Genomic DNA, 14,370 nt, shown 5'->3' with positions numbered 1-14,370 from the left:
TTTTATAAATCGTATGTTCTGAGCGTTCAGGCTAATTAGCGGAGAAACCCGAAAAAGTTCTGGAGCTTCGTAAACTCGAAAAGGAAAAGCTCTGCAATTCCGTCGGAAGTGTTTTTCAATGAATCTACCTCCTCAACTGAATCGGATGCTTGTAAGTTGTTTGCTACGTTCTTTTCGTCGGTCTTTGCTTCCGATCCTGTCACTGCACAAACCGTTGAGAACGCTGTTCAAAATGTTCCGGCCAACTGTGTTGATCTAGATGTTTTCGAAATTACTCCAGAAATGATAATTGCTGCAGCAAAAAAATTAAAAACGTCTTATTCCGCTGGACCAGATGGGATTCCCGCTGTCATTTTTTGCCGTTGTGCCGTTTTGCTTGCTGAGCCACTATGCTGCATCTTTAACAAGTCCTTCACGTCAGGAAAATTCCCGGAGGTGTGGAAAAATTCTATCATGTTTCCAGTTTTCAAAAGTGGTGATCACAGCAACGTCAAAAATTACCGTGGCATTACTAGTTTATCTGCTGGCTCAAAACTTTTTGAATTAGTCGTAAGTGCAGCTATTCAACGTAGCACTAGACACTACATTTCCTCTGATCAGCATGGTTTCATGTCTGGCCGCTCGGTGACTACGAATCTTCTAGACTTCACCTCTAGTTGTATTAATGAACTGGAATGTAAAGCACAGGTGGACGTGATATATACGGATCTGAAAGCTGCCTTCGACCGTATTAATCATCGAATACTGTTGAAAAAAATCCTGCGAATGGGTGCTTCGCGACAGTAAAATGGCTAGGCTCATATTTGTGCGATAGAGTTATGCGAGTTAAACTGGGATCACAATTATCGCCTCCTTTCGCCAAAAAATCGGGTGTACCTCAAGGCAGCAATTTGGGACCACTGTTGTTTATTTTATTTTTCAATGACGCTGCTGCTGCACTTGGAGTTGGTTGTAGGCTGTTTTATGCTGACGATCTTAAAATATTTTTGACGATTCGTTCCATCGAGGATTGTCGACGTCTACAGGATATGCTAAATTCGTTCGCGTATTGGTGTAAATTAAACTGTTTGACAATCAGCATTGCTAAATGCGAAGTAATGACTTTTCATCGCATAAAATCGCCTATATTATTCAGCTTCCAAATAGATGGTCAAACACTGAATAGAGTTGAATACGTAAAGGATCTTGGCGTGACTCTCGATCCTAAACTGACTTTTGATCGTCATCGCGCGATAGCTATTTTGAAAGCTACCCGTCAGCTAGGATTCATTTCAAAAATCGGACGCGACTTTAAAGACCCGTACTGCCTAAAGTCTCTGTATTGTGCTCTTGTCCGTCCTGTCCTCGAAAACGCAAACCTTGTTTGGATGCCCCACCAGCTTCATTGGAATCTACGTATAGAACGCGTGCAGCGAAGATTCATACGTATGGCTCTTCGGGACCTGCCTTGGCGACAACCCGACAACCTGCCCCCGTACTCAGACCGCTGCTGCTTGCTCAACCTAGATACTTTAGAACGTCGCCGCAAGATGCAACAGGTGTTGTTTGTGGCAAAGCTGCTAAATGGTGAAGTAGATTCTCCCAAACTTCTTTCGTTGTTAAGTTTCCGTGCACCACATCGAGCCTTACGACCTGCATCACTATTGACAAACCGTTATCATCGCACGAACTTCGGTCGCAATGAACCCATTGCCTCATGCATTAGAATGTTTAATCGAGTGGAGGAATATTTTGAATTTGGTGAACCTTCGTTTAAACTGAAGAAGAAGCTAGCACGTATAAGTTTTTAACATCATATATTAGTTTTATATTAGTTCATTAAGACTATCAGTCAGATGAATTTTATACACAAATAAACAAATAAACAAATAAACCTCAACTGCCAGACGCACCCTCCCGTTTCGAACCCCCTGCAACCCGGCGCTTGAACACGACAGCTGAACAGCAGATATCTTCACGACGCAGCGCATCAGGCGAGCAAGCAATTGTTAATTTTAAATAAGGAAAATGTCATGTATGATAATGTAAACTCAAAACGGTGCTACAGTTTTGAATAACAGAATTTCATTTGCCAGAGGAAAAAAAAGCATATTATAAAAAACAACGGTGTATATAGTTGTATAAAAACGCGAATAATTTTAATAAAAAAGAAAAAAACACACCTATCGGCCGTCAGGACGGACCATGTGACCATTGTCTCTTCTAGATAATGGCCAACTAGGCAGGGTGGCAGATGTGACGTCACACCCTGCGAAGAACCCAATGCTCCGTCACGAGCCTTATAATTAAAGTTCAATTTTGTTTCCAGGAGGGCATAGCCTTCTGCTATGCTTTAGTCAGGCGAAACATTTTGTTCCCTTGACAGAGGACCGCGAACGGCTCTGTCAACACTCTATGTATCAACAGATTATGCCATAGGTGACAAAGAACTTCGCGCAGCCTTCTGCTGTGCCACAGGCAAACAAACTCGACCAAAATAAACAAGTTTTGTGTTGTAAACAAAACGCCGCCTGTACTTTAGCAGTACTAGATTGGGTTAAGAGATTAGTAAGGTAAACAGAGAGTGGAGAAAGTCTCTCTCTCTGAGTTACCGGTAGGGTATATTTAAGTAGTGATGTACGAAAATAAAGTCAGTTAGTCCACGTTAATCTTGTGGTTTGATTCCGCGCCAAATGCGCGTACAGGGATACTTAGTAGAAGAATTCCCTGGTAGGTTATACCCTACCCACGTCCATTACGTACCGAAAAGAGTACTAGTAAACGAGACAGCTTCGTACATCAGTATTATAGATACACTAAAGTTAATTTTCAGAGACCCTAGCACTCGTGCTCTTTTAGATGAAACTATTGAATTACAATCGAACACCCCTTGCGTTACCGAATACTGTTCTTTCAGATCAGGAGAAACTTTCAAACGAAACGAATACTTCCGACAATATCCTAACTCTATACGACTGAGCCTTTATCAAGATGACGTGGAACTGAGAAATGCTCTAAGCTCACGTGCCGGAATAAACAAGGTTTCAAATTTTTCATTCAAAATTCAGAACTTCCCGGAAAAATGGAATTCTTCGCCGCGTACCGTGTTACCTTTGATGTTTTGTGCGTCCATTGACGTAAAGAAACATGGATATCAAAAAATACTTACCCCCTAGTCAATGATCTGAAAGAACTGGAGAAAGGGATTACCGCATATTTTGGGACAGAGAGGTTCATTCTAAGAGCCGTAGTCACAATGTTTTGTGGAGACACTTTGGCCACCCACGATGTATTCGACTTGCTCGGACCAGGGGCCAACTTTTTTGTCGAGTTTGTCAAATTTCTAGGGAACAGTTCCATAGAAATCCATTTGAAGACTACCCTTTACGCACGAGAAGCTGGTACGAAGATCGATTAGTTTCTATACAGCAAGGAACTGTAACATCGAAAGACTGTGGGCTCAAATCATCTGGATGCATCTTGAATTATTTGCAGCATTATCATTTCACTGAAAACAACGCTCTCGACAGCATGCATGACTTGGTGGAAGGTGTGGTACCTGTAACCATTCAGTTAGTGTTAGCGCACTTTTGCAGACAAAAAGACTTGAAAATTACAGTTGGATTTATTAATAGACGCTTAAACTCATTTGCTTGCGGTTATACAGATCGCTGTAATAAGCCATCCGCAAACTTTACGGAAGAAATGATGCAACATCCAACAAAAAAACAAACTGCGGCAAACTTCAGCACAGTCTTTGTGTCTGCTCCGAGTTTTCCCTTTTCTTTTTGGCCATTTGGTTCCAGAAAAATGTGAACTTATGCGCATAATAGGACATCTAATTAACATTGTACGAATTATAATGTCACCAGTAGTTTCAGAGAACTTACTGTGTCGTTTAGACGAACACATACATTACTTTCAAACAGAATTTTTCGAAAAATTTGACCGCCGGATGAATAAACTACATCATTTGCGGCACTATGTAATGTGCATCCGGAAAAGCGGTTCAATGAAGCAATTTAATTGTCTCCAGTTCGAACAAGCGAACAAATTTGCAAAAAACCAATCTGCCACCTGTAGGAATTTCAAAAACATCTGTTATAGTTTAGCTAAGCGACAGTGTTTCACAATGGTAGTTAATATAATGGACCTTACCGAAAAAATAAAATAACGTATAAATCCGGAAAACTTATACCACGAGCCGACTGCCTCAGCGAATGCTTTCTAAATCACGATGTTGGAGTCGTTTTTGTACCAGAAATTGTGATAATAAACGGGATAGAGTTCCGCTGTAATATCGTTGTTTCCTACAAAAATGATAGCTTGGGCGGAAATAATTCACTGTATCCTACATATGGAATAATACGTGAAATAATATCTCTAGATTCAGAAATCTTCTTGCTGATTCGAGTCTGTAACACAACAAATTACGATGAATTTCTGGAAGCCTACGAAGTAGAAATTTCACAAACAGATATTTTTTTGTTGATTGAAAAGTGCTATATGCATACTACATTTTCGCCACACGGTAGCACCAAAAAATACATTTCTCGTCGGTTTTATAACCGAGATTACTAAATGAGATGAAGTATTTAAAAAAGTAATATTATTATTGTAATCATGGTGGTTTTGTGTGTATTAATTCCAATATTTGTTTTCAGGGAATGAGGAGATTGACGATTTGGACACGTTTATTTCTTTGCAACAATCGGATTTTATTAGATTCAAACTAAATACTAAAATGATAAAGCTCATCGAAAAACTACAGGCTGAATTTAGTGGTGCAGAAGTATGGATAGATGAAGAAGTATTCGATGAGCCTGCTGGAATCTCAATTATGAACCATGCCAGTGTCGAAGCTGTTAACCAATCAGTTACAACTGTCCATAATAACCCTTACATTGGATTGTGTTTTGAAGAGGTTAGTTTTGTTCAACTATATTTTTTACCTACAGCAGACTACAACACACAGCACATAATTGACCGGATTAGACTTTATGAAAAAACTAACTTTTTTACAGTCTTTCGGAAATTCACAGTTGTATCAAAATTGGAAAGTATTATTTAGCAGTGATTTCGCTTATACATTGTATTTGGAAGTTTGCACTCATATCTACAGATTGATCGCCAGTTTCATATGAATACAATCGTAAAAAAATAGTTTCCATACTGGAAACGCTTAAATAAGCTGCGAAACGCCGATCTTTTGTCAACATAGGTTTTTCTATGCGGCCTCATTTGACGTCAAAACTAAATCGGTGCTGTTCACTATTCAAATATACGAATCACATCGTTGTTCCGCACCAACGAACAAAAATCACTCGGCAGCTGATTATCTCCATCAAATAAACGATAACAGCAGCGGCACTATCGGTCAAGTAAACTGAGCTAACTGGAATCCTTCACCTCACCTAAAACTTGTAGATGTAATAGGATGCTATCAGCAATCCACGAAAATGACAAGTGCATAATGCACATCGAACTCAACTAGAGATGCCAGTAGTTTTTATTGCAGTCGCCACTAAAAAAATCTGCAAAACTATTTACTAACGAACACATATATTACCGTTCCAGCTCAAAATCGTAAAAACCACTTTTATGTACAATGCGCATATACAGCGCACTATAGATGCGACATTATGCGCATTGTGCATAAGGTTAAAAATTCGAAAGTTGTGCGTCGTTGTTTCGATTTTCAACTGGAACAATAAATTTATTGCAGTACTTCGCACGAGTTTTGCGCTCAAGGCCTAAACACAGTGGATACGTTTGCGTTGCGTTGACGTTAATTTGACAGAAAATGTATGGGCTAACTGTCGAATTGCCGCAAACGCAGCCGCAACGTATCCATTTGTTTAGGCCTTTAGGCTTGCTAAACGACAACAAATGAGTCGAACCTGGAGAACGACTTTGTCAAATACATTCGCTATATGATTAGACATAATATGGGTCATTTAACGATCTAGCACATTTTTTTATTATTCTGGGTGGACTGGTTATGGCTTTTTTACTCCTGTTAGACCAGACTTCAAGCGAAACTGGTTTAAATGTTAGTAAAAGCTTTATTCTAAGTCTTAATCTATGTTCTAACATTTTGAGTTCCATTGGTTCTAACCTTGTTTTGTTTTTCAGTGCATTAACATTGATCGAGTCTTGGAAAGGACAGAAGACGGAAAATCGATAATGGAAAATCTTAGAGCAAACAAGCAGCCCGCAGAATCTATTACCAAAAAAATTTCTTACATACTGTGTGATTGTCTAAAATACATTTATGGATGGTATGTACCTCATAAATGTAATGCAGTAAAAGTTTTGAAAACCTAATAATAATTTTTTTGGCGGTCCAGCAATTTTTACAAGAACCAAATTGCACTATCACTCGTAAGATCTTATCCTATTTAAGCAGCAAAAGGATCCGACGTACCACAGGTAACTTATATTTTCGGTTTCGTGTTCTTCATGCCAGGGGAGTTAATCGGCATGCAGGCCGTATCCATTATCGAATGGAATATTTAGCCAGGAAATCTGAACAACGTGTTGTTAAACGTCGCCGAATCAACGAAACGCCTTCGATATCGCCGGTCACAAAGGCGATAGATACTGAAGATTTTTTATCTCCAGAGGAATTAAATGCAAGTGTAAGTTGTTAAGCAATATAATATCACTAACAAAATTCTATATTAGATCATTTGTAAATTTGATTCCAATTGCGAGAAGTGTAAATACTCTTAAGGTACTTCCAGATTGGATGGCACGCAGCGGATTTTGACAAGTCACGTATTGCCACCCGTTCTTCTGAGCAAGGCGAATTAAACCCGGTGGGCCACTGTCGACGAAATTAAATGGTAGTCAGTCTACACACCAGAGAGGCGACATAGAACTCACCGTTATGTCAACTGTTACCAAAACGAATAACGGCAATGCAAAATCATATAGCTCGCCCGTTTGGATGTTGACAGTCGCCTTAATGGTGAGTGTATTGGCGCCTCTGGTGTATAGGCTGACTAATTGATGGTTAGTGATTTCGTTTACTTTGGGATACGAGTTTGTTTGTCGCATCTGATATGAATCTGATATGATCTCTATCATAGACTTTTGATACATTTGCCTGTACTTTGTACATCATATCGGAACATTTAAATCTGCATCAATTTTTCCATTGACATACATTGACCGCAATCGTTCAATAATTACAGGTGGACTAATTGAAGTTTATCACACCCAACGCACAATCAAGAAACAGAATCGTCGAACTATGGAATAAAACAGTTTCACATCGACTGTGCATGTTAACAGAAGATACAGATCAATACGTTGATCAGTGCGTCTTGAACTGTCCTACAGATCAGACGTTTTTTCGGTTGCTTGTGGACTGGTCTTTGACTGCCTATAGCTTCAAAGTTTGTGTTTTGTCAGTGTGTCTTTTAAAGACTACCTGAAAGTTATTTCCCATCAGTCTTTCTCAAGACTACCTACTTTTGAATTTAACATTTGTTTTAACTTTTTTCGTATCACCTGAAATGGCTGGACGGAAAAAGAAACCTCGCATCGCTGCGGGGAGGAAAAGAGAGGCATCTCTTTCTGACACTTCGAGTGTGTGTAGTGACAATCCTTTTGATATTTTGCCTGAGCAAGAAGCTGGTGAAATGGAAGTTATTAATAATGAAACTATACAAAATATAAAATCTTTAAAAAAGGAGAAAGTTCCACCTATTGTGGTAACTATTTCTTCTGAATTTAATATATTCAAAATGGAACTTTCAACGTTTGTTTCTGACGTTAAAGTTACCTATCAAATTGGCCGTAGAGGTGAATGCCGCTTATTAGCCGACTCAGTAAAGGGTAGTGATCGTCTTGTTCAGTATTTAACTGACAAGATGTACAAATTTTTTACATATGACACCAAGAACGCCAAGCCGTTCAAGGTTGTCTTGAAAGGTCTCACCAACGATCAAACCGTTGATGAGATCAAACTTACTTTAACAGAATTACTTGGCATAGCCCCTACCCAAGTAATTCTAATGGAACAAAAATCACGAGGCGAAAACAGTCAGAGAACTGGAATTTCCCTTGTTAATTATTTAATTCATTTTAACCGCAATGAGGTTAACAACTTAAAATTTTTTGAAAAAGCACATGCTTTGTATAATGTGCGTGTAAAGTGGGAAATTTATGGCGGAGGTGAAAAGCATATCACCCAATGCCGTACTTGCCAACGTTATGGCCATGGTTCCAAATTCTGTAACATGGACCAAAAATGTCTTAATTGTGGAGACTCTTCTCACAAAAAGGACACATGTCCTGTGAAAGGGAGTAAAAATTTTCGCTGTGCGAATTGTAACGGCAACCATATGTCAAATTTTTATCAATGCCCAGTCCGTTTAGCAATTGTTAAGGCAAGGCAAGGTAAACAAAATTCAATTTCTCAATTAAAACCAACTTCAAAACAAAATTCTCCAAGCGTACCAGTGACGCATAGTTTACCTACTCCTTTGCATACCCGTTTAACTTATGCACAGGTTACAGGTAGTTCGAACATTATACCGCCTAGTGTTGGTAGTTCGAAAATGACCGTTAATATGGGTAAGCAAAACACGCTAGAAAATAATTGTACACCAATCACTCCAGCTAATATTGCTACCGAAAATATTTTTTCTAATGTCAACTGCCTGGGGCCTATTACGGCAGGTAAACTTTCTTTTTTGCAACAGGCAATGTTCGATCTTATGAACGCCATGTTGCAGGCAAAATCAATGTTTGAAGCCATTCAAATAGGCACAAATTTTACTATTAAAATTGTTTCTAATTTAAAATTTAGCAATGATTTTAAATAAAACAATTAAAATATTAAATTGGAATGCTCGCTCATTGAAGGCCAATGAGAATGAGCTTTTTAATTTTTTAACAGTAAATAATGTGCATATTGCAATTATTACTGAAACATTTTTGAAACCTAACATAAAATTAAAATATGATCCCAATTACGTGGTTCATAGATATGATAGGATTCAGGGTTCCGGCGGTGGAGTTGCAATTGTTATTCATCGCCGAATCAAACATCGTGCTCTTCCCCATCTTGAGAAAAAAGTTATTGAAACTTTGGGAATTGAAGTTCAAACTGAACTTGGGATTTTATTTATTGCCGCAGCATATTTACCATTTCAATGCACACGCGAGCTCAAAAATTATTTTAAAGGTGATTTACAAAAACTCACCAGAAATCGTTCGAAATTTTTCATAATCGGCGATTTTAACGCTAAACATCGTTCATGGAATAATTCTCAAAGTAATTCCAATGGCAAAATTTAATTCAATGATTGTTCTTCAGGATACTGTTCTATCTTGTCTCCGAATAGTCCTACATGCTTTTCTTCTGTAAGAAACCCTTCAACAATTGATTTGGTGCTAACAGATCAAAGTCATGTATGTAGTGATTTGATCACACATGCTGACTTTGATGCTGACCATCTTCCAATAACTTTTTCTTTATCACATGAATCAGTTTTAAACCCTATGAGCTCTGTTTTTAATTATAACAAGGCTAATTGGGAAAGATACAAAACTCATATTGAGAGAAATTTCAATAATGAGCTTGATTTGCAAAACGAAATGAGTATTGATTCCGCTTTGGAAGCATTAAAATGTGCAATTGTTGATGCCAGGAATTATTCTGTTCCAAAGGCTCAAGTAAAATTTGATTCATCAATAATTGACGAAAATCTTCAACTTCTAATTCGTTTGAAAAATGTCCGCAGACGTCAATATCAACGTTCTCGTGACCCTGTTTTTAAAACTATTTATAAAGATTTACAGAAAGAGATTAAGCATAGATTTACTCTTCTGAGAATCAAAATTTTGAGACTAAAGTTGAAAAATTGAAACCATATTCAAAACCATTTTGGAAGCTGTCGAAGATTCTTAAGAAACCTTCAAAGCCTATTCCAGTTTTAAAAGATGGTGAACGTTTTCTTGTATCCAATGAGCAAAAGGCTCAAAGACTTGCTCAGCAGTTTGAGAGTGTTCATAACTCAAATTTGAATTTTGTGAGTCCAATTGAAAATGAAGTCACACGTCAATTTGATTTGATTTCTTCCCAGAATTTTTTACCTGCAGAAATAATTGAAACTAACTTGAATGAGATTAAATCAATTATTAAAAATTTCAAAAATATGAAAGCACCTGGTGACGATGGAATCTTTAATATACTAATCAAACATCTCCCTGAGAGCACAATGGAATTTTTAGTGAAAATTTTCAATTGCTACTTCAAAATTGCATATTTTCCCAAATTATGGAAAAATGCAAAAATTACTCCCATTTTGAAACCGGATAAGAACCCAGCTGAAGTTTCAAGTTATCGACCAATCAGTTTGCTTTCTTCAATAAGTAAACTGTTTGAGAGAATTATTCTTAACAGAATGATGTCACACATCAACGAAAATTCAATTTTTGCAAATGAACAGTTTGGATTTCGCCATGGGCATTCCACAACTCATCAATTGCTCAGAGTTACTAATATGATACGAGCTAACAAATCTGAAGGTTATTCCACTGGAGCTGCTCTTTTAGACATAGAAAAAGCATTCGACAGTGTTTGGCATAAAGGTTTGATTGCGAAATTGCAAACTTTTAATTTTCCAATTTTCCTAATCAAAATTTTAAAAAATTATCTTACTGATCGAACTCTGCAGGTTGTCTATCAGAATTCAAAATCTGATAGATTTCCTGTCAGAGCAGGTGTACCTCAAGGTTCAGTCTTGGGTCCAGTCCTGTACAACATATTCACTTCAGATCTTCCTGATTTGCCTCCAGGATGCACAAAGTCATTGTTCTGCGATGACACAAGCATTTCCGTAAAAGGAAAAAGTCTTCGTGTCATATGCAGTCGATTGCAGAAAAGTTTAGATATTTTTTCTTCCTACTTGCAAAAGTGGAAAATCTCTCCCAATGCTTCTAAAACTCAAATGATAATTTTTCCGCATAAGCCTAGGGCTTCTTTCCTCAAGCCAAACAATAATCACGTTGTCAAGATGAATGGGGTTATTTTAAGTTGGTCCGACAAGGTTAAGTACTTGGGACTAATTTATGATAAAAAACTTATTTTCAAAGAGCACATTGAGAGTATTCAAGCCAAGTGCATCAAATATACGAGATGTTTATATCCTCTCATTAACAGGAATTCTAAACTTTGTTTAAAGAACAAACTTTTGATTTACAAACAAATTTTTAGACCAGCAATGCTTTATGCTGTACCGATCTGGTCAAGTTGCTGTTCAACAAGGAAGAAAACGCTCCAAAGGTTTCAGAATAAAATTCTGAAAATGATTTTGAAGCGTCCTCCTTGGTTTGGTACACTCGAATTACATAGACTTACTGGTGTTGAACCATTAGAAGCTATGTCAAATAAAATTATTAACAATTTTCGACAAAAATCGTTGCAATCCTCAATTGTTACGATAAGCTCCCTTTATAGCCAATAAGTTAGCAATTAAGTTAGTTGTAAGTTTACTTCCCCTTTCCTGACAAGTAGGTTTAAATCCCTACGAATGATAAGTCCTAATTGCGAAAGCAAACAAATCCTAACAATCAAAATTACAAATTTCTAACAATCAAAATTACAAATTTCTAACAGTGTTGAGAAGTCACCATTTGTGATTGGACACACATACTCATTATTTACTAATATTTATCATAAATACTTAAGCTACTAACAAATCCCCCCTTAAAAAAAAAAAAAAAAAAAATCAATACGTTGATTATTTTCCAGTGCTGTCTGCATTCAACGGTTTACTGGTAAGTTCTTTTAACACTCTTTAAGGTAGTGGCAACTATATTGCCACCAGCAAAAAAAAAAAATCTGCTGAACCAAGAATATTGTTTACCAATTTTTCTTTTCTAGATATCAATGGATTTCAAATATTTACAACCATCAGCTATGCAATTTACCGATAAATGAGATGATATGTAACCTAAAATTTTGCGAACACATTGGGAAGTCTGTAAAGAACTGAGAAATGGTATTTGATTATAATAACATAAACAAATAGCTATTAGATTTAATGTCCATGCGAAGAAATGTGATTCAGATAGGAGAGGAAGGTTTTAAGTTGACCAATAATTATTCAAAATAGTTAACAGGCATCTATTCAAAAACAATCTTGCATAAGATTTCTGTTCCAATTTATTTTATATTAGTGTCAATCTTTCAAGCATTCGAACTAAGTTTACCGCTTATTGTAACCAATTCAAGACATTAATACGTATGCAATCTTATTGGAGAAGCAGTATAAATTCTTTTATCCATACCTACGTCTATTGGCGTCTAATTTGTTCAAATTTGGACACCGTGTTGTGGCCAGTATATTAGGATAATTTGCAAAAGTTTTTTTTACTCAGCAATTTGAAAAATATTGTTCGTGGATGGACGTCTCTTGTGCCGTTAATGTATGATCTAAGTAATACAATGTTGGATCTTGTATTGAATTTGCAAATATTTCCCTCGAAGAATCGTCTGTTTTTTATGATTATTTAGTAACATTACTTCTGTAAGCTGGTCTTTAATATCTCCTTTTAAGTTCTTTTTGTCATAAATTCCTACGAGTATTGTTATCATGCTGAAATGTTCAATTTATCCCCAGATTTTGTTCGAGCTCTTTCAATAGTACGATTGAAGAATCCGTCAAGAGGATCGAAAATGTACAGAAGCAATGATACTGCGAGAAAAAATCCACTTTATAGAATAGTAGAATGGGTCGAGGAAAAACTTTGTTGAAATGCTAAAAGTTCTAACTATAGTGTTTTCTCTTAAGATTTCAGATGAACCTTCACATGAATTCGACGTACCATTAATTATAGCTCGAGGAATATTTCTGCAGGACATGGATGATTGCACTATTCACTGGAGAGGCATATCGATTCCCGTTGGTGATTTGAAATCTGCGTTCGAAGTACTACTTCAATTGACAGCTGTTTTCAAAATAGATCCCAAACCAGCAGACAAACTATTTTTTAAATTTTTGTTTGGAGCAGTGTTTACCATTAGTACAACGGGTATAAAATTTGTTATCATAACTGTTAAATCGCATTTTTAAGCAGGTATCGTTTAAGCAGGTTATACCTTAGGTAAAAAGAGCATGGGAGAAACTTCATATAAAACTTTTTTAATTTTCTGTTCATTAAACTTTCGAGGATTAAACTCTCAAGAATTGCCTTACGGTCTATTTTAAAGAATATAATATAATATAACTGTGTAACTCTGTTTACCAGCTGAATATTTGAAATCCGTTGTTTCTTCGAATCAATAAAATAAAATTTTTTATCAATTCGAAGAAAAAAACATTTTACATCAATCCGGTATTTTTTTACAGGTGCGGTCGGTATTTTTTCTTTTTTTCTTAAATATTTTTATAGTATCTTCCGGTAAAATTAACAGGCTGTTCGGCTTGAAACATTACCAAAAAAAAACTGTGAAAATTACCGACTAGGCGGTAGGTAGTTTCACAGTCTGTTCGGTAATTTTCGGAAACACCGAAAATTTCACCGAACGTTCAGCTGTTGAGATTCCGGTAAAATTTTACCGAATCCGTTGTTTTTTTTAGGTATATATATATATATATATATATATATATATATATATATATATATATATATATATATATATATATATATACATATATATATATATATATATATATATATCTATATATATATATATATATATATATATATATATTTATATATATATATATATATATATATATATATATATATATATATATATATATTATATATATATATATATATATATATATATATATATATATATATATATATATATATATATATATATATATATATATATATATATATATATATATATATATATATATATATATATATATATATATATATATATATATATATATATATATATATATATATATATATATATATATATATATATATATATATATATATATATATATATATATATATATATATATATATATATATATATATATATATATATATATATATATATATATATATATATATATATATATCCGGACTACTTCGTGATAAGGGCGAATCCTTGCTTGTTTTCCTATCTAGTTTCGCCCTAATCACGAAGTAGTCCGGATATGTATATACACTAAGGTCGCTTCCTGCACCAGGTACCAAAACTGGTGCAGGAATCTTCGGCCCTGGAATTAATATTTCAGTGGCAATGGGACACTGGCTAACAGTGTTTCAAGCAGAGATTTTTGCAATCCTTGAATGTGCGAATGTGTGTCTGACTAGGAAATACAAACATGCAAATATTTGTATTTTCTCTGACAGTCCAGCAGCACTGAAAGCACTTGATGCTTATAAATGTACATCCAAGAT

General features: G+C 35.7%; 1 protein-coding gene across 1 annotated transcript; it reads left to right on the top strand.

Moving 5' to 3' along the window:
- Positions 1 to 11,742: 11,742 nt before the first annotated feature.
- LOC129719957 (uncharacterized) lies at positions 11,743 to 12,754 on the top strand (the record flags this gene model as incomplete). Its single annotated transcript, XM_055671365.1, has 4 exons — positions 11,743 to 11,775; positions 11,882 to 11,919; positions 12,379 to 12,437; positions 12,621 to 12,754. Coding segments are annotated over 4 exons (264 nt in total), but the record flags the coding sequence as incomplete, so codon positions are not given.
- Between the last annotated feature and the right edge of the window lie 1,616 nt (positions 12,755 to 14,370).

This window comes from Wyeomyia smithii, chromosome 2, assembly GCF_029784165.1.
Source record: "Wyeomyia smithii strain HCP4-BCI-WySm-NY-G18 chromosome 2, ASM2978416v1, whole genome shotgun sequence".
NCBI lineage: Eukaryota > Metazoa > Arthropoda > Insecta > Diptera > Culicidae > Wyeomyia > Wyeomyia smithii.
This window is presented reverse-complemented; position numbering and strand designations above follow the sequence as displayed.